This window comes from Drosophila mojavensis, unplaced genomic scaffold, assembly GCF_018153725.1.
Source record: "Drosophila mojavensis isolate 15081-1352.22 unplaced genomic scaffold, ASM1815372v1 contig_231, whole genome shotgun sequence".
NCBI lineage: Eukaryota > Metazoa > Arthropoda > Insecta > Diptera > Drosophilidae > Drosophila > Drosophila mojavensis.
Window position 1 is genome coordinate 8,849,395 of NW_025318772.1, and position 20,972 is coordinate 8,870,366.

Genomic DNA, 20,972 nt, shown 5'->3' on the forward strand with positions numbered 1-20,972 from the left:
ACTGTCAGCCAGCAGAGATACTTGACGACGGATGGGTGCTATGGAGTCAACTAAAGTCTGCCCTGAGTGGACTATTGGCAAAAACAGAAACTTTCTCGGCTATATGTGAAATGTTTTGTCAACGTGGCCAAAGTTTCAGCCAGACTGACATTGATGGGCCACAAACTTGTTTGTTTCAGCAAATGGCCGAGAGACGCTCGAGCATGGCAGGTGGCTGAGCAGCTATATGTATCTGATGTGTGTGTGAGTGTGTGTGTGTGTCTGTCTGTGTTAGCTGTCCTTCAAGTTCTGTTTTGTTAAAGTTGCCCAGCTCTCACCTGTAGTTGCCAAAGTCCTCCTGCTGAATGTGCCTTATGGTCAGCGTGTGTCGATTGGCTCTTGTATTCATGATGCGTCGATCGGTTGTCTGTATGGGAAATGAGTTCTGATACCAGGACACCTGTAACGATAAGCCAGGAAAGCAAACAGGGTAATTATGATTGATGAACGTGATTATGGGCTGCATTATAAGTAGTAGTAGAACACTAAGACATTATCAAGAGCTCAACGCACCGTGGCCACTGGATCCGCGTAAACAATGCAAACGAGCTTCGCCTCGAATCCTTCGCCGGAATGAATCCAGGATTTCTCCACCTGAATATCGGGTGGGTCTGCAAACAGATTTAGAGTGGATAACTTTTAATTAATTTTGAATATTCAATATGTTTACTTTCACTTATTATATTTTTATAAAAGAGAATAGCAAGTATTAATATTTTGCTTTTAATTGGGAACTGAAATGTGAAGCCTTTGCCATTCATTAAAAAAAATAAATGAATATTTCACTGCATTTGCTCACTCTAAATATTTTCACTGCCTATTAAATATGCAGAAATTTTCATATAAAAAAGAAATTCTAATCAAAATATATTCACATTAGAAAATATTTATAAAAGAAGTAACAAAAGTGTTAATAATAATAATAAATTTATAATCAATAATTGCGTTTGGATCTGCTTAAAAAAATATAAATAAAATATTTATAATAAATTAACTTGATATTTAAATAAATATATTAATGATTGGCCTTTTTAATCAATGAGTTCAGATTTCAATAATGATGCAAAGAGTGGCTGTTAACAGCAAAAATTCAGATGATTTGGAAAGTATATTATCCGAGATTTCAAATCAGGGAACCTTGAATCAGGTCCTAACTTAGTAAAGTCCTAAATTGTAAATACAAATTTTCTTAAAATTTTCACAGTCATCTGAGAAAACATTAGTTCTTCTGCTTACTTTTAGCTTGGATAATTGGATCATATAGCAGCTATGAATAAACATTTAGTAAAAATTCAAAAGTATAAAATGAAGATAGTTGTTGTTAATATCCAATCCATTTGCTTTTATATTAAATTGGCAAAGTGCATTAAAAATTCTTTGAAAATTCCCACTCATCTGAAATGGCAATGTTAAATTCGCATTGCAATGTGAAAACTAAATTTACTAAATATATATGTACATATAAAAATTTTTTATATAGCTGCCGTAAAAATTCTCACTAAACTAAAATGGCAAAGCAGAATTTTGGTTGCACATAATTTGTATACAAATAAATAGTAAATTTCATAGTCGAATTTTGAAAGGTAAAACAAAAAATAAAAAGATAAATATGTGTATATATGCATATTTATAGATCCACACATACGAGTATATGTAAGTGCTAGACTTACATAAAACATCCAGGCGCATATCGACTGTCACCGGGTCCCCGACTCCATTGTCGGCGGTGCATTGATAGACGCCCGCCTGCTGGCGCTCCAATTTGTCCAAGGTGAGGATAGGTCCATCGCCGATTCGGGCTGGCGATTTACCCGTGCCGCTCTATAGGAAGGAAAGAAGTAGAAGAAGAAGAAGTGAATTGCATGGCACTAAATGTAAAGTCATTGAGGGCGAGAGTACGAGATGTCAAAAAGTCAACTACAGTTGTCAACAGAGAGCGAAAAGAATAGGGGGAATGAAAACGACTTCAAGATGTGTAACAGAGGAGTTAACCCGTTGTTCCTACAGCTAACTGTAAGCAACCAAATCGAGTACAAGCCGAAAGAGTTGGAGGAATGGAGAGAGGAGGTGGGCGAGGGAGAGTGTCACAAGAGGCCATGTAGATGTAGCCAAGTCTGCCTCTTGGCTGAGACAGCTGTGTCGTCGTGGGCCAACGGGGAACACGTGTCGATATCAGCTCGAAAAGCAAATAGAAAATCGAACTTACATGCTGTGGGTCGTGTTAGGGCTGCCGGAAATGGCACTAGATTGAAGCGAAATTAAATGACATACAACTTCTTCGTCTGCTTCTTTCTGCTTGGAGTGCACACACGCACACACGCACACTGCCGCACTCCCACACACCCGCCACTGGATCGAGTGATTGAGCTTTGGCCATGTCAAGAGCAAAGCATGCAAGCAAACAAATCGAACGGAAATGTCGAAAAGTGCAGCAAGCCAAACGTTGTCTCTGCATTGCCAAGCAGAAGGTGGAACCTACGAATCAGGTGGCAGAAGGTTGATAGTCAGTCAACTTCCTACACATACAAATATTTCCTCTATATTCCCTCTCTCTCTCTCTCTCTCTTCCTCTCTTGCTCTCTATGAGCACATTTTGTCACTTGTTTCATTGAAAAGTTGCCAAATCTCTATTTCAATTGTTGTTGTTCTTCTGACTGCATTTCTGTTTAGCTGCAGTCGAGGGCCTTAAACTTGGGCCAAAGTTGACTTCGAATGGCATTCAAGGCGAGCTTATGAGCTGATAAATACCCTTTATTAACTCATAAATCTGCCTTGAGTCCAATCAACTAATATAAGTGCCACTAGTTAGGAACTGTCTCATAAATTGTCTGATAAATACAAGCTCTGCATAGTGGTCAGGGTATTCCTTAGCTGGGCATTCCCCATAGGAGCACTCTTACTTGCTTTCTCTATGGTTACATCGAGTTCTTGGCTTAACACTTTGGCAGAGCTCAAGGACAACGTGTGAGGTGTCACTGTTGAACTAACATTGCAAATATTGGAATTGGTTTCTCAAGTGAGGCGAGGGGTCGTTTGAAATGATGTGGAATATTAATATGTTTCTGATTCTAGTCAAGAAACTACATCTATATTGTTTATGCTGCCTCAAAAGGAAGTCAGAAACAACTTGATGACTATTTGTCATATTTTGATATTTGCATATTCCATTCCTTGTTCATCTGTCTCTAAGTGGGCTAAAACTAGAAATCGTTCATATGTGTATAGAATGGTGAAATGGGGAATGTATATTTGGGGACTGGCAACTCTTGGGTTATTCAAGTAAAGAGCAAATACTAACCTTCTTGGTCCAGTAAATGGATGGCACCGGATTGCCCGAGCCCTTGCACTCCAGCGTAATGGGGCCGCCCTTGCGCGCCTGCAATTGGCCAGATGTGGGTATGGCGCGCACGCTGGGAGGCACTGTTTAAAGAGCAGCGGAATTTATTTAACACATTTTTATGAATCTCAATTTCAAGTTGAGTTAGTTGCGTTAGTTTGTTTGTAACTGTAAACTCACCCAAAATTTCGACCGTGTGCACTTGATCCCGATTGATTTTGTCACTGATTTGGCAGACGTAGTCGCCAGCGTCTTGTGGCTCCAAATCGGATATCTCTAGATTATAGCCATCTATCAGTCTCACGCGCTCATCCCGTGTCACCATAATGTTCGAGGCGGTGAGCACATTTGTGCCGCGGCGCCACAACAACACGAAATTGCCTGCAAAGGAGCATCGAGTAGACAGCAATGTAAAGAGAGAGAAAGAGTGGGAGAGAGGGAGAGAAACACACAGAAAATATATGAAAAGGCGTTAACAAAAATGTCAGCGTATGCTCTACTTCTTCATGTTATTGTTGTTGTTGGTTGGAAAATTTATTGTTAAATACCGCAATACAAATATTAAGAGACAGTTATACGACGAGGGTTGCATGATTAGAATGAGGCGTAACAGAAAAGGCAGAAGAGGTTATGGAAACTAAATAACGTTTCTTTATTATTAAATTAGATGATGTTATCCCAGCATAGATTTATGTTTGAGAGCAGCTTAAAAATCATTTTCCATAAGCTTCTTATGATACTCTTTCATGATCTGAGTAGAGTATATTATAATGTCTTCGACCGACTGTGGCAGAGTTTTTAAGCATGCGACTCTTCTAAGAATCTCTGTAAAATTTCAAATAGAGAATTCTCTTAGAATGTAGGTCCGTATCTTACAATGAGCAGATTCAAATGTCATTCTACAGAATCGCATAGCCAGCTCCTAACTATATAGATTCTCTTAAATTGCCGAGGAGGGCTCACTTTAGTTGGTCATTTAACACATAGTAAAACAGTTTCAAGATCTTAGAGCTTCAGTAAGCTGCTTAAGTTTAAGTTACAAGTTACAATCAATTGGGGACTGTTTCGGGAAGAATACTTTTGAAACAGCCCTCGCACTTTCAAAAAAGCTAAATAAATGGCATTCAAGTGGGCAGCAGAGTTCAAATTGTAGTTCTGTTTGTAAACTAGCCACATAGACAAACATAATGCAAGATAGATAGAGAGAGAGAGAGATAGAAAGAGAGAGAGGTAGAAAGAGATAGCCTTATATATAGATATAATATAAAGCCATCTATCTAATATGCTATCCGCTCTTGGGTCTGTCTGCTAAGCTGTGTACAGTCTCTTGTTTGGCTATCCAATTGGATGCTGTCTCTTGTCCCTTGTCCGTTGTCCGTCGTCTCTTGTCTGTTGTCTGCTCTGTCTTCTGGTGTTTTCATCTATTTTTTAGTGTGTTTGCTCATATAAATGACATAATTTCACAGATGTTGCCAACAGATTTTTTGTGCTTTCGTTTTTCTTTCCCATTTCTTTTTGCATATTTTATCTAACTTACGTTTCTTTATGGCTGGCAAAGCATAAATTTGTTAGACGCGTTTGCCCAGCGCATAATTTATTTATTTATTATTGTCTGAGTCGCTCCACTTGGCCATCTACATTAACAAACCGTTCCAAGGCATTGAGCAATTCGAGCACCATAATTCGGTTTCAGCTTTAAAACATATTTTCATTTGCTAGCAGTTATACTATATAGAGATACATATGTAAGACTGTCTTTAAGTTTTGATTCATTCAATACATTCAATAGAATGATAAAGCAGAGCAAAATCTATAGAGAATGTTTAAGTCAGTGGGAGTTCTCGAGTGGCATATACCTCAACCGTACCACAGCTTAAGATTTTGGTCTGACTTTTGAAAAACAGAGTCCAGTAACTTTTATCTTAGTAAAATGTAATATCAAATTGAAAATGTAAAATGTAAAAAATTACGAAAATTTATCAGCAGGATAAAATTTCCTTTTTTTTTTTTTTTTTTTTTGTAAGCTACATTGCAAATTGTTGCTGTAATCCGATTATTTATGAATAAAATAGTAATTGACTGGGAAATTTGATGAAAATACATTTAGAGTCAAAGTTGTCAACGGCAAATTGTAATGCTAACTGCATTAGGCATTCTAAGGGCCAACAACAACTCGAATTGGCCACAACATTTGTGGGGCAGCTTGGCATAAACCTGTTAAAAATACAAACAAACATACACGAATGCTTGGGACAGCTCATAAATATTACGTGAGCGCTGGGATAAGGGACCTTCAGAGAAGGGAGAAATACAAAAATAAACTGTCTCTTATAAGCCTTTATTGGAGCCCTGCCCTACCTAAAGGGCGCCTATAAAATCGACTTAAACGCACACAATCATCTTTTTATGACTTTGATTATTATTGAATCGGATTGAAATTTCGTATTGCTCGCTCGTAATTGTTCTGCAGTGGAGTCCTGTGGTGGGCGGAAGGTCGGAAGGGCGGGGCAAAAGGTTTGTTTCACTCAGCTCGTCGTCAGCTGTGTCCATCCCCTGCCGAAGTGTATTCATATTATTGAGCTCAGCACACATTTTGGCCAATAAAAATGGAGTTTTATTTATATTTTATAACTTTTTTATTTGTAAAACATGAATTTGTGCCAAAGTTGTTGGCAAATTGGAAGACTTGAAGCTGAAGCTGCTTGCAAGTGTTTGTAACAGTTGAGCTTAGCGCTGAGAAGTTAGCACTAAGAGAAGTACGTGAACGATACCCGGAAGTGCACATCGAGTGGCTGTTCTATATATAGGGTATTTCTCAGTTAGTCTCTTTGTTCAGCTTCACCTCTTAAATTGTTTAATTGCATTTCCTACACAACTTTGTTGAGGCAGTCCCCCAGTTGCCCCAGCTATTCAGTCACGCTCTTTCCCTGTTGTGTTTTCTTTATTCTTTTAGCATTTGCATGACGCAGGGCTTCGCCGACCATTTGATACTTAATTTCTTTTATTGGATTAAATACTATTTCGCCCTGGGCCGCCTTGTCTTTCATTCTCAATTGTGTCAATTAATCCATGTTTTTTCGCCTTCTCCCTCCCGTTATTTACCGCAGTTGGCAGGTAATTTAATAGCGCAATTAAACCGTCCCGTCGCATTCGCTTGCATTAAAGACTAATTGGGGATTAAATGCAGTAAAGCAACGACAACAGTCCGAGTTGAAATAATGTTTGCCTCCTACACATCGATGTTTGTTTTCCTATTAGTTTGTTGAGTAAACACAAACATATCTCACGAGACTTGCTTATATTAACACCCATTGAAGATGAGAAGTCAACACTCAACAGTCTTGAGGCTGCTTATTATGAATCTGTCTAGTAATTCAGAGGGGTATATTCGTTTTATATGACTGTGAGTATTGAAGGAATTGAAGTAAAAACTTATTATTTACATATATTGTTATCTATCTATCTTTCTGTCTATCGGTTAAGCATTCGTCCGTCTATCTTCTCCTGTGGATATATATATATATGGTTAAATCTCGAGATCTGTAAGAGCTATAGACTTCATATTTGATACGTATATTTGTATAAGCTAAACGAAGAACATTCCCTTTTTCCGATATCTCATTCTTATATCATAATATCGATAAAAATCGATATTTTATTTTTAAGCATTGCTTGGGCACTTTTGCAGCTGGGCGCAACAAATTTGGTATGTGGGGCTCTATACTATATATACAGACTATGCCAATCATTTATTTAAGAAATACTCTCCTTTAAATGAATCTTAAATTGTCAAGTCGTGGAATTGAGTAAAAATTAAATGCTAGAATCGTACCTCAATCAATCTATAATAATAAAGGACTGCAAGTGTATGTATGCACACACACACATACCAGCCCATAGATACACGTATATGTGTACAGAACAAGCTCAACAGCAGCATTAAGCCGACGTCGCATCTAGTCAGGCATATCCCATCGTATCATTGTAATGTAATAACATTAATATGAAAGCTGATTAAATTCGCATCTTTCAACAAGTCCAACAATATTATTTAAAGTATGTGAATAAGTTTGCTTAAACAAATATGCGTGGAACGACAATATTTCAGCTGTTGATAGAATGCGTAGCTTTTATCTCCTGCTACTGCTGCTGCTGCTGCTGCTGTTGTTGCTGCTGCTGATGCCGGCTTCCATATGGCCCAATGATAACTGACAGCCTGAACAGATTTCGGTCGCATTGTCGTCGATGCCGTCAATGTTCAATTTATTTTCATTTCGCTGAACGCAACGAACGAACGAACGACTGAGCGAGCGAGCGAGCGACCGACCGAGCGAGCGACCGAGCGGTTGGTTAATTGCATTTTATTTATTGGCTTGTCAACGGCAGCTGCAATTAAAACTCTTTGCAACAATTTCTGCCTTTAAACTAGGTCATTTTCCAGTGTGTATGTATACGTGTGCGTGTGTGTGTGCGAGCCGCCCTATGATAAATGATTTCTGTGCATTTTTTATTTATTTATAAATGCTTAAAATGCTTTTACCTTCACAGGTGTTTAAGCGGCCGCTCTGTGAATTTATAAAAATTGCTTTTGAAGTATTGGCAAATTTGTTTGTTTAACAGCGAAGTGGGATCCTTAAGTTCGTGTACAAAAGTTGAAAAACTGTTTAATTACTCTGTGAATCACATTGAATCAATTGGGAAATGCGATTCAAGTTTCATTGTTTCAATTGTAAATTTCGTATGTACCAGTGAATTTATATTATACTATGTATTTATGACTACTACTACTATGCCCTATATATATATATATGGTGTAAATAAATAGCCTGAGTACGTTGAATTGAATTCATTATTGAACCAAACTGCAAAGCCAAACTTTTACAAGCGGAACTTTGATCTGACCTTCGATAGGACGCAGTGGGCACTTTCAGAGCTTCTCGAGGCCATCTATAGCAAGCCAAGGAAATTGAGTTGCCAATGGAGTCAAGTTCCTAACGTCAAGGACAACCCTGAAAGTATTTTCCACATTGAATCGTAATGGAAAACGAAAACACGATTTACTTGAGCAACCTTAAAGCTCAGCAACTCATAGCCAATACGCAGCCAAGCATTAACTGCAATGCTCAAATCGAATGGACATGGCCAAAATCTAATGCTGAGCTTCTGCTGCTGGCATCAGCTTGATATAAGCTAGCTTGAGCTCGTTGAGCCTAATGAAGCTTAGACAGGAAAGCTGTCATATGAGAGAGTCCTATATGAGAATGTGATATGGCAAGGCACAGAAGGAACACTTTGAATGCACTTCTCGAAGTCGACTTTGGCGTCATTTGCACGATTTATTTTCGGCAATCAATAGCCAGATTTTAAAGTCAGCTGGCTAACGAACAGGGCCCATAAATTGAAACGTCCAACCCAATTCAAAAACCAACTTCATCAGAGATTGTCTCCCTATAATTCCTAAAAACGAATGAAACATTTTTAATTGATTTTTGGTTGGTTGAAAATATGAAAAAAAGTCGTTTGAGCATTACAAAGATAGAAACTTTAAAGCTCGGCTTAAAGGGCAGCAGAGCTTTGAAGGACTAAATTTGCCAAAAATATATATATAATTCCCTGAAAGTGCAATTAGCAATGCAAGTTTTACGAATTTCGAGTTATTTTCTTTTTATCTTGACAAAAAATCAATATGGATTTATCTCTTTTCTATGACTGAAAACCCTTTTGCTGATATAATTGTTTCCTTTTGTAATTGAAGTTTATTTATTTTTTAAATATTTTTATATATTTTGGACATTTAACCAGACCCAAGTTAAAGTCGAATATCTGTATGCCTTTATCTAATAATACTTGTAAATATTATAATTTATAATATTAATTTTTGTAATTCTGTTTGGCAGTTCCTAAATTTTGGATTCCATTTAATGTTAAAGCAGAGTTTAAATTTGGCCACGCCTATTGCGAGCTGCCTCTTGCCCACGAACGACTTTAATTATCGAATTGGATTTGTGTTTATAAATTTATAGCTGTCATTTGATAAATATGCTGCTCGTTGGCCTGTGCAGGGAAACGACGAGCGACAAGCTGTTGACAGCTGTTGGTTTTGCATTGTTGCTCAGTTGATGTTGCTCTCTCTCCCTCTCCTCCGCTCTCTCCCCATCTCTCTCACTCTCTCTCTCTCTCTGGTAGCCATTGTTTATGGATGTTTTTGTAAAATTTATGCAGAGCGACATTTTGGCTAGCAACATATTTGCATATTTGTTATTTGGCTTTGCGGCTTACGGTAATCGAACGAAATGCGATTGGAATTTGCGATATTTAATGCCAATAATAATGATCTATTAATTATGCGAATTTCTATGCGAGTTCTCGATATGCGTGCTATTCTTACCCAGATTCTCGACCTGGCAGGGCAGCACCAGAGTGTCGCCCACGACAGCGCGGTAGGTGTGGCCGCGCGAGAGGAAGCGTGGCTGCGCCGCAGTCAACGAGGTGGAGGAGGCCGCAAGGGGCTGGGCGCCGTTGTTACCTGAAAGTAGAAGAAGAAGCAGAAAGACATTATATATAGATAAAAGTATAGGTGGTGGCTGCTATCGGTTATAAATTTATATTCCATTGAAATGTCTTTCAATTAGCATAAAAATATATTGCCGTACTCCCGGCTCATAGCTCCCCGGCTGCTCGTAAGCATCGGCCCAGGCGCGTATCGATGCCACCTGATATGCTCAACGCTAATCGGCGCCGCACTCTGCTGCGCCAGCATATTGCGCCATTTGGTTTCCTTGGGGCATCGTTTGGTGTGGCGAAAATGCCTTAAGCCACTTTCAGCGACGTCTTAAGCTCGTTTGACTTAGGCCAGACATCGAGACAGTCAGACAGCCAGCCAGCCAGCCAGTTAGCCAGTTAGCCAGTTAGCCAGTTAGCTAGCTGGCCAAGACATGTTCGCCTTTTCGCATTGGCGACAAATGTGCGCGACGAGCCAACTAAAGTCTGCCCCCAAGACCCTAAGCGAACTTTCAGTAGTTGCTCAAGTTCTTAGCTCAAACACCAACGCAGCGTGACAAATTTGATTACAATAGCTGCAACAACAACAGGATTCGTGGAGGAAAAGGAAAATAAAAGTTTGCCATCAAAAAAGCGCCCCGAGGAGCAAGTAAGACTGTTGGCATTAAGCAGGCAGGTACTGGCAAAAAAAAAAAAAAAAAACAACTCGGGAGTGTGCTAGCTGAGAGTGAACGACTAGCCAATACCCGGCATATTGTGTGAAATGCCCTTGCATGACAGACACATGTATAAATAGTAAAATGCGACAGCTGCTTGTGTTGTCCATATATCTCTCCTTAGAAAAGGTTCCCATTGACTACTAGTCCCATTGAACTCGGGCTCTAGCTGTGCGATCTTAATGATATTTTCAGATATTTAATATATCATCCCAATGTGTCAATGTAGTAAAGAGTGAAGGCTCTACTCTTTCAATTGAATTGCTATATCTTAGAGGGAATGAATGTTGATATCTGATAAACGACTCCCACTTCTTCGGGATATTTTCACAATCAAGAATTTTCATACTTTATTGAACCAAACACAATCAAATGAGCTTTCATATTCTCAAGAGGGACACAGATATTCTAACTCATAGTATAGTTGTAAAATGTTACCTATATTAGTTCAGTTTCTTTTCCTTATAAGAAATTGATATACCATATTGAAACAGGTCTGCCAAATCATAATGCCCCTTTGTTAATGGCTACAGGGCATCAAACTGGCTACATCAGCAAATTTGTCTTGCAGTGCTCCCCTGATGCCTCTTGCCCTCTCTCTCCATCTCTCTCACTCCCCCAAAAAAGATCGCGTATACGCACTGACTGCACTTTTGCATTTTTACGACGCCCAGAGACACATGCTCTGGACATTGGAAATGTTTTGCAAGACACGGCCAACATCTTAGTTGCTGTTCCGGCACCGGCACTGGCACTGGCACCGACTCTGGTCCTGGCTCTGGCGCTGACACTTGGCTGAAGCTAACCTTTCTTCGACTAGTGTGCTGTGACTGCACATTGCTCGGTTTATGACCGCAACACGAAGCAAATAACTTGGAAACTCGCATGAAGTGCGCATTAAATTCGCCAGGAACTTTAAAGCTGAAGCGGACAGAGCTGAGAGTGAAGTTTATTTGGTTAAGTTACTCGATACACGACGAGGCTACCCCAAGTTTTAATCAAAGGAGCGTGGCTTCACTTCTTTTGAAGTCGCTGTCAAACTGTGCTCAACGTCACCGCGGGTGCCACAACATCAATATCTCTTTCAAAGTCCAAAATGTGGGAGCTGTAATGACTGAGGCGGACATGAATATTGGTAAAGAGATAAACATTTTCTTGTCAGCACAGAGAGCGGGAAGTACTTGTTCAGTACAGACGTAATACAGCGGCCAGAAGAAAACTTTCAGCCTCTCAGCTGGAACTATTCGTCTCAAACGAAATGTGTCAGAGCCTTGGACACTTGCACTGCTTGCCGCATGCGGCATGCAGCTGGCCTTAAATTGCATGCATGAAATGCATACGAAATTTAAGCAATTCAAGTCGAGCTGGCTGCGAGTGTCGGAGTAACTAAGTGTGCTTCGGTCGGGTATGCCCGGCTAAGGTAGGGGGAATGACAGCTGGAAATAAGATGTGTCAAAGCTGGGCTTGACTGTGAGTGCTATAGTCGGGTAAGCCCGACTGAGTAGAGTTGATGCAGTCAAGGTATGTGAAAATAAGAGTACTCTAGTCGGGCATACCCGACCAAACAAGTTAAGTTTTTCAATTTGCAACAGATTCAGTTGAGATATTAAGCATATAAGACTGCGCTAGTTGGGTATGCTCGACTGGCGCATGCATAGAGAGGGTCTGGCAACTCTAGTCTTCAGTGGAGGCTATATAAATCGGATTGTCAATATCAGTCCGAGCTCGCCCTTAATCAGCCAGTTACATACGCATCCATCAGCAGCAGCATACCCCATTTGCCAGCCATTTGAATGGTCTTCCCTGCATAATGTCTTGTAACTGCAGTGCACCCACACTCTCCAGGAGTGCACACACTCAAGTTGAAACAACTTTCATCAGTCTAAGTGTGTTCGTCTGTAAATCAGTTTGCCGCGTCGCTCACTCAGGCAGCTTTGCCGAGTGGCTGAAACTTGGATTTGTTAAGCGTTTATCTAAATTTCATTGCTTCACCTTTGCTGACTCTGGCAACTATAAGTGATATGATATTCGAGAGATGAAATCTACAAAGACGAACATTTTCAGGCGCAAATTCTCGTTTGACTGTGCTAGAATTATGTTGCTGGCGTCTCTTCGTTTGCCTTCAAGTAAGAGTATTTCCACGTCGTTCAGTTGCACTTTCTTGGTTTTTTGTTAGCTTTGCACGCTTCTGCGCTGAGTATCTGCTCAGCGCTGAAAAATGAGCTGCAACGTCTATCCCTTTTATTTTTTGTTGCATGCCTGGAATTAGGTCACACACACACACACATAGAGCACAGACAGTTAACGAAAACAAATGCACACCTGCTCTGTATGCATGTGTGTGTGTGTGTTTGTGTGAGTGTGTGTGGTATACTTTAGATTTGTGCTCGAGTGCTTACCACAAATGCCTGTCGTCTGCGTCGTCACACAACAAACTCGATTTTAAAAAGCGCAGTTGTTGCTTGAATAATTTATCTAAAATACACACACACACATGGACTCACACTCGCATATTTTGAAGTGTTCAGGTAGGCAGACAGGTGAGCTGCCAGCACAAACACTACACAGCTACGACGAGGCAATGCGGCGCTGTGGCGCTGTGGCTCTGTGGCTCTGTGGCTCTATGGCTCTCTCTCTCTGTATGTGTGTGTGTGTGTGTGCCGATGTGTGAATGTGGTATTAACGCTTTGCTTTTGTTCATAAAACGCTGCGCCATCCTTTCGCCAAAGGGCTTTGTTAGCAGCACGCACCTTGCCACAGCAGCAGCAGCAGCCGGCAGAAATTTCAATGCGAATGTCATTCATATCGAGTGTTCACGCTGCTCCAATTTCGTGTAGTTCCACAGTATCTCTGTGTGGTTTTTAGCCTCCGTTTCTAGCCATTTTTTCGTTTGAGTGAAATATTTTGTAACTTTTGCTGAAAACCAGCTGCTCAAACAGATGATATGCTTGTTTGCGCTTAACCGCGGCGCTAGCTTTACGTTTTGTCGAAATTGAATTTGCAATTATTATGCTCTGTGAGGGGTTCTGAAAAGGGACTTGAAGTTGTTATGCAAATGTATATAGCACTCAGAAGGTGTCTTAAATAAGTCGCGGTATTCTCAAGCAGAAATAACATTCCTATTCGTCATGCTCTGACTTGTGAAAGCAACGTTCTCAAAAGGTTTTAAAGCTAGAGACTTGAAATTTTAAATATATCTTCTTACTTAAATAAGGAAATGAAAATATAACGTTTTGCTTCAATTCACAATTCCGTAGTCATAATATCGATAAATATTGAAAATTATAAGTTTTTTTGAGCAAAAAATTTAATTTGTCTAGTTAATCATCAAATTTATAAAGTGTGCTGTTATCGTATTAAATTGTTTCAGTATTTTAGTAATCCTACAATTCTATTTTTTGCTGGAGCTCTTCATATATTTTCTTTCGATATCATACTCAGGCTCTTTAGATTTTATAAAGATCGCTCGTGTAGAGTCTTAGTTCAATCAGCCTAGATTTAAAGCTGGTTTGGAATATCCAAAGAATCATTTTAGCAGTAGTTCCATCTTAGATGAATTAAGATCGTACACCTTGAGTGTATTGTATTAGAAAGCAGCAAAAGAAGTCTAATATCATTAAAATAGCAATTCCACTCCAGTTTCCGGTGACATAGATCCCAAATATATTCCCACCTACTTTTAGTTGTCATACAACTCGCGCTGTGAGTGTTGTTTCCTAAAATGATTCATTTCCTATATGTATATGTAGCATGCAAAGGACACGTTGTCCAGTTGTAAAATAGCGAATTCGCTTCATCATTTAACTCGCACGCGCTCACCTTGGGAGGCGGTGCCGCCCACTTGGCGTACAGGTGAGTCATATGCATATTGCAACATGGCGTTCCGTTGTATTGGTATCTTTTCTCATTTCCTGTGGCTGCTCTGACGTGGGGCTCTGGCAAACTTTGTTTTGGTTTTTGCGGTAAAGTTGGACGCGACGACACCTTTCAAACTGAACATTGGCGATGCTCTGGGCAAACGGTAGGTGTTGAGCCCGCTCACCTGTACACAGGTTATACGTTTACCCAGCACACGTAAGCGCCGCATTTTGTTTCATTAAAACTTTGGCCAGATATGCTCTGTGTATGTGTGTGGTAGCTGTGGTTGTGTCTGTGTGTGTGTGTGTGTGTGTGTGTTTGCGATCAGCATCTTTGCATGTTTTGCTATTAGTTCTATGTTTACTTCTCTTTAGCATCCACCTGACGGCGCTGCTCTATCTGCAATTCCAAGCGTTTTAAATTATGCACAGAGAAACGTCGAGCAGCGCGAAAAATAACAAGAATATGCTGTAAATTTATATTTGAGATGTATATACGAAGATTGTATACTCTAAAAGAATAAGTTTAGGAAATAAATATTTCAAACTAAGACAAAGTAGATCTGTTTTGGAGAATGACAGGGATTGAAGGTTAAAGATTATTTTAGATGGAACATTTCACTCAAGTAAGCCGAAGGCCTTAGTAGCCAGCGCTTTATTTGTTAAGTTAGCTCATAATTTTAATTATAGTTAACTCTTATAAATAAATAAATAAATTGCACTTAAGTAATAGCAATTACTTTAATTATATGAATTCTATTTATCTCTCGTGTTCAACATTCTTCATAGTTGAACATAACTTGATGTTTGGTATGCTCACTAAATCTACATATATACAGATCTCTCATACAGACAAGCTCTACACATATTTCACCTTGGAGCTTACCTGCTGCATGCTGAAATTGAAATGCCTTCAACATGTTCCGTATCAAGGTGCGAGAAAAACAAAAACAAAAACAAGATTTTCATTTTGTCTAAGGGGAAAGAATGGTCCGCTTGTTAGTTGAGATTTCCATGCACAAGAGCCGCGAGCTAAATTGCCTTTACCCTGGCCCCTCCATCCATTTCATTCTTTATCCTTATTCAGGGATTTTTTTCACATATTTTTCAAATGCATATTAAATGCATGCAAATTATTAACGCATAGTAAGCCACTTCGAGCTGTTCATCAACCAGAGCAGAAGAGGAAGAAGCAGAGGCAGAGGCAGAGGCAGAGCCCTACGTGTTTTTCCTCGTTCCATATTTTTTCGAGTTTTATTGGTCGTAATTTAGCAGAGTAGCTGATGACACGACAAAGGCGCCTGCCGGCTGTCAGTTGCCATAAGATGATGCCGTTTTGGCTGACTCACTTGACTTTTCCATCGAAGCATTTATCAAAATCCGCTTTCACCTGTGCACCGAGTGAGGCCAAAATGAGAGCGAAAAAACTAAATGCCAACGTCAGGTGCCAAAGTCGGCTTTCAAGCGTTGACTGCCAAGCGAATCCTGGCACACAATTTCGCTGCAATTTCGGGAACACTAGTGCAATGTCATTCCAACGTCGAATGCCACACATTCATCTACATATGTGGGCGTGTCTAATAGGGAGGGGCAGACCATTTGACACCCAAGGACCTAAGAACATGGCTCCTGCAGCGTTGCCAACTTGGCAATACTCGTTCAGGGCATGAACTGTGAATTGATTGGAGTTGTTATATAGGTAGATGGAAAGATAGATAGATAGATAGATAGATAGATAGATAGATAGATAGATAGATAGATAGTTAGATAGATAGATATGTAGATAGATAGATAGATAGATAGATAGATAGATAGATAGATAGATAGATAGATAGATAGATAGATAGATATGTAGATAGATAGATAGATAGATAGATAGATAGATAGATAGATTGACAGATAGATATGTGATAGACTGCTAGATTGATGGAGATATCGATAGATCAATCGATATATATAGTATGTATACCTGTACCGATAGATATATCGATAGTGTATTCGTAAATGAATTAAAGTATGTCTTTTGTTCCCTTTGGATGAGCTTAGAACTCTCCTATCCAGACTGCATTCTATAGAAAAACTTCTCAAGTGGAAAGTACACTCAAGTTTACTTAGAATACCAAGTTTGCTTGCACTTGGACTCACATGCAAGGGCACATATACTCCTCTCACTCGAGGTGAACGAGTATGGAAATATGCAAATGTTGCCAGCTTGTGCTTTGCTTCCGCATCAGAGTTCCGAGGAGCGCGCAGAGACCGTGAACCTGCGAAGCGTTTTCGCATGTTGATAGTCAATCTATTCATCTTTCTAACTGGTTTCACATTTGAAAGCTGCCAGTCATTTGGTGCACTGTACTCGATGCTGTTGTCAGCAGGAGGCGGTGGTGCGATGGGTGGCTCTTGGCCTGGGTGGCTCAATGTTTGCTGAATCTGTTGACTTTTATGCACATATCATTTGCATAACATTATTTATCTATCCGCCCAGCGCATTAAATTTCCAGATTCCTCAGCTAAATCCGCAAGTGAAATGCTTTTCACGCCATTTTCTACTCCTTCACATTTTTCTTCCCCAGTTAACTCTCGCTTCCTGACAGCGCGATGCACTTTGCCAAGTTGCTCTGCATCCGCTTGTCGCTTCTTGAATCCAACTCAACTCTGCTTGATTCCGACACCAGGTGAGCTCCAACTCCAACTCCAACTCTGACTCTGACTCTGACAGTTTCTTCATTTGCATCGCAAGTTGATGCTGCTTTGATTTATGCCTGTTGTTGCGTTGTTGTTGTTCTGCAACTAGGCCAATTGCTGAATGCGCTTAATGGAAATAGATTGCTGCACTTCTAGTGGGCGCAGTGCTCTCATCGCCAGGAACTAATCGAAATGCTGATAAGATTAGCTCAGCTTTTAGTAGGAGTAAATGAAATAATCCTTGCTGTAACTGTTTTATACAGCTTTGCCATTATGTCTAAAAATTAGAAGTTTGAATGGATGTATATGCTATGCGTGATGATCTCTCAATTACTCTAGGTTTCTCTTTAAAAATACATACTATTACTTTTTCATAAAAAACCTACTGAATCGATATTATCAGTACTGATTAATAAATAAATTTCCAGAGATCTTAAAAAAGCTCTCCGGTTGGCTAAATTCATAAGGATGTATAGACGGGAAAATTGACTCTTAATATTACATTCTTTTAACATGTATTGCTCGTCCATTACATCACCATGTTATGCCATTAACAGCATTCTGTTCCAACACCGCTTCTCCTTAGCTTTTACTGCAGCTCTCATCTTTTTCACCAATTATATCTCACCTATGACATATACTATGCCTAGTCTATATACCAAAGACAGTCTCTCTTATCTTTCTGCAGAGTTTTCTTGGCTCATTTGCTGAGTCTTGCCAGAGAGTTTCCTCTGCAGTGTCTGCCACAACTTCCCAGTGAGTCTGGCTAGCTACATTCTGAATTGCGAACTTCACTTGAAAAAGAAACGGATTCGGCTTAAAGTTGTTCCTCTGTAATTGGCTGGAAAATGACATTTAATGAGTTCGGCAGTAAATTCGACGCTTTGGCTGTCGGCCGCCGCTTGCCGTTGGCTATTAATTTGGCACGCCTAAAATTGTTTACGCAACATTAAACAAATGCAGCGACAGCAGAAAACGCAGAAGAAGAAGAAGAGGCGAGCGGAGCCTTTGCGGCCAGTGCAGGAGCGAAAGCATTAGGCTTTGGCTTTCACGTTCGCGGCGTTGCGAAGGCGGCAAAATATCGCATTAAGAATTTAAATTAATTAAATTAAAATGCATGGTATATGTGGTTAAACTGTTGTTGTTGTTGTTGTTGTTGCTGCTGCTGCTGTTGTTATTCTTGTTACTTTCTGTCTCTCCCTTCCTCCTGCTGAACGTCAGGCGATTGGCCACATGGCTGGGGTCTGCTTATGCCACGAACTGGAGGCATTTGCCTTTGGGTTTTTAAAGCTGCCACAGCATTTGCATAAAGTATAATGGCCAGCCAGCATCCTGTCTCTCTCTCTCTCTCTCTTTCTCTCTCTATCTCTATCTCGCTTAGTGGGCATTCAATTTTCCGCTTTTATTTTTCCCTGTCATCGTCTTTGAACTTTTCACATTTCCTCGTCTTCTTGGTCTGTCGTGAAACATTTGTTCCACACTTTATACAAGACGTTTCCGAGCCGCATTTTCAGTTCCTGGTCCGAAAACTTACTCTCAACGATTATGCTCGCCCAGCACTCTGAAGTGGAGCATATTTGTGTCAGCTCGCTGGCAGCCACAGAGCTCAAATTTGATACGAATAAGCTTTTCCCTGTTGTCTGCTCTGCTGAAGGATTTGTGCACCTGAGCGTGAGCAAGTTGAAACTTTGTATATTTTATAGCCGCATAAACATTTCTAGACATTTTATATAGTCGTATGCAAGGTGTCATTTAGTAGGGAAGTATTCATTATATATATATAATTATGTTATCGCATATTCATATGTCATGCATATAAATAAATATCTTAGCAGAAAAGGTTTATGTATTGGCCTAAACTTTTAAATTATTGTAAAATACCATTCACAAAATCCTGTAGATATAACAAAGAGCGAAATAAATTAAAATTGAAAAAAGAATTTATATTTTTAATAGTCAAGGTTATATTTTCATGACATTTCGGATATGGACAGTCAGAAAATCTATTTATTTTCCAGCTAGAGCCTGAACTGTTGATTTTTGCTGCTACTTTCCCACCAAGTTAAGGCCTTATACTCCAACAAACTGTTCCATATATAAGGTGTAAGAAGAAACTGTAAGACTTTGGGGCATCACTCAGTATTACATAATTTATCAGCTCTCTCTTTCAATATCTCTCACATCATATCATATACACAGAAAGTGAGAATCTGTAGTCGTGAGCGAGTAGTGCGTCGCCAGTGGGACTCGCCAGGCGCATTCTTACTTTTTTTGCATTTGTTCTCTGTTTACTTGCAATTTCTCTGTCCATTTCTGCTTCATCCTCGATTCGGCTTTGTTTCCTGTTGTGTGCTGCTGTCTATGGCGCGTAAAAATTCAATTCTCTTTTATCTGCCTCATGCGCCATTCAAAGCTAATTAATATCATTTTCTCTCTCGCTCTCTCACTCCCTCTCTCTGTCTGCTGGACTGTAGTCAAGTTAGCGCGCTTACCCACTTAGCTGAGTATATGAGAGCTCGAATCTGAATTGTATTTCGAATGCTTCACACTTATAACTGAGCTGCTCGCATTCGCACAGCTAATTGCATTTAGTCAGCCACTGAGGTGCCTTGAGTAAATATTCCTGATAATTAAGTTTTGTTTTTTATCCAACTCTATTTGCTTTAGCTTTTGATTAAACGCTGTTTACTTGTCCTCCTGCTGGTCACTCGGTTTCTCTCTCGGTTTCGGTCTCGGTCTCGGTCTCGGTTTTAGTTTCAGCTCTGTTTGATTATCGTGAGCAACCTTGAAGGCAGCGCAAATTTTAATGTGGATAATTTGCGGTTTGTTTGCTTGAATTGCATTTGATGACGCCAACGAGTTTGCCCTAATGACGCGAGTAAACAAATTAATTGTAGCCAGTCGTGTGTTTGTTCATTATTTAGCGATAAATTCAAATGAGAGCTGCACTCAATGCAAACTTTCAGTTTGTCAATAGACGCGAATGTAAATTGAATAATATAATATTTGCGGAACTGATTTGCCAAACACGAATTATAAATGATGAACTTAAGCTCTTAGAGCAGTTGAACAACTGAGGCAGTTCATGTGTTTATTTTGAAGCAAAATGAAACTGAATCTGCATGGGGATGAATGAATGAGGACTTAAGTTTGTTCTCTTACGAGTCAAGTTCAAGGTGGCTGGGTTATATTTCATAACTGTAAATGTTTCTCTGTGTAGACTGCAGCAGCTCAAAGCAAGCTGATGCCGTTTGCTTTAGATTTGTGCCCTACACATTCCGTTTTAGCTATTCATGGTCGGGCATGCCCTACGAGTGGCTGCACTTTCAAGTTAGAATCAATTTAGGCTTAGCTTGTGTCTATGATTTCAGGATTTGTCCTTGGACTATCTCGAGTTGCATCCACTGATTTAGGCATCATATTCAAGCCTGAGAGACACAGTAAAGTTTTGAGCCTGGCGGATACTTTGGTACAATTGTAATACCAGTCTATTATGTCTCAGAAATGCAAGTCTCAGTCCAAAGTCTGGTCTCTACATATTTTGCTGTGCCTTTTCTTCCCACACCTTTTCCCCACTCAAGCACCCATTCGACCTTATCGTGCTTAACGACATCTACATCTTCATCTTAAATCTGAAAGTCCATCTAGTTTATTTTGAATGGCCGCAAGCAGTTGCTAATTGCTCTTAATTCCGATGCTTATTACAAAATTATTTGTTGGCTCCAGCCGAATTCAAATTGATATTTGGCAATAGCAGCGAAACTGGGTCACACACTCACAAAGCCATTCACTCATGCACACACGGAAAGTGTGTGTGTGTGTGTGTGTTACGCATTC

The 20,972-nt window shown here is 39.8% G+C and overlaps 1 protein-coding gene across 1 annotated transcript in view; it reads right to left on the reverse strand.

The window, feature by feature from the left end:
* Positions 1-20,972, reverse strand: part of LOC6575389 (opioid-binding protein/cell adhesion molecule homolog) — a 62,746-nt gene that overhangs the window by 1,025 nt on the left and 40,749 nt on the right. Inside the window, exons 3-8 of the mRNA XM_002001365.4 lie at positions 9,765-9,902; positions 3,557-3,757; positions 3,338-3,459; positions 1,710-1,860; positions 553-650; positions 318-439 (exon numbers count right to left, since the gene is read on the reverse strand). Of these exons, the coding sequence (XP_002001401.2) occupies positions 318-439; positions 553-650; positions 1,710-1,860; positions 3,338-3,459; positions 3,557-3,757; positions 9,765-9,902 (832 nt within the window). The remainder of the gene's footprint in view (positions 1-317; positions 440-552; positions 651-1,709; positions 1,861-3,337; positions 3,460-3,556; positions 3,758-9,764; positions 9,903-20,972) is intronic.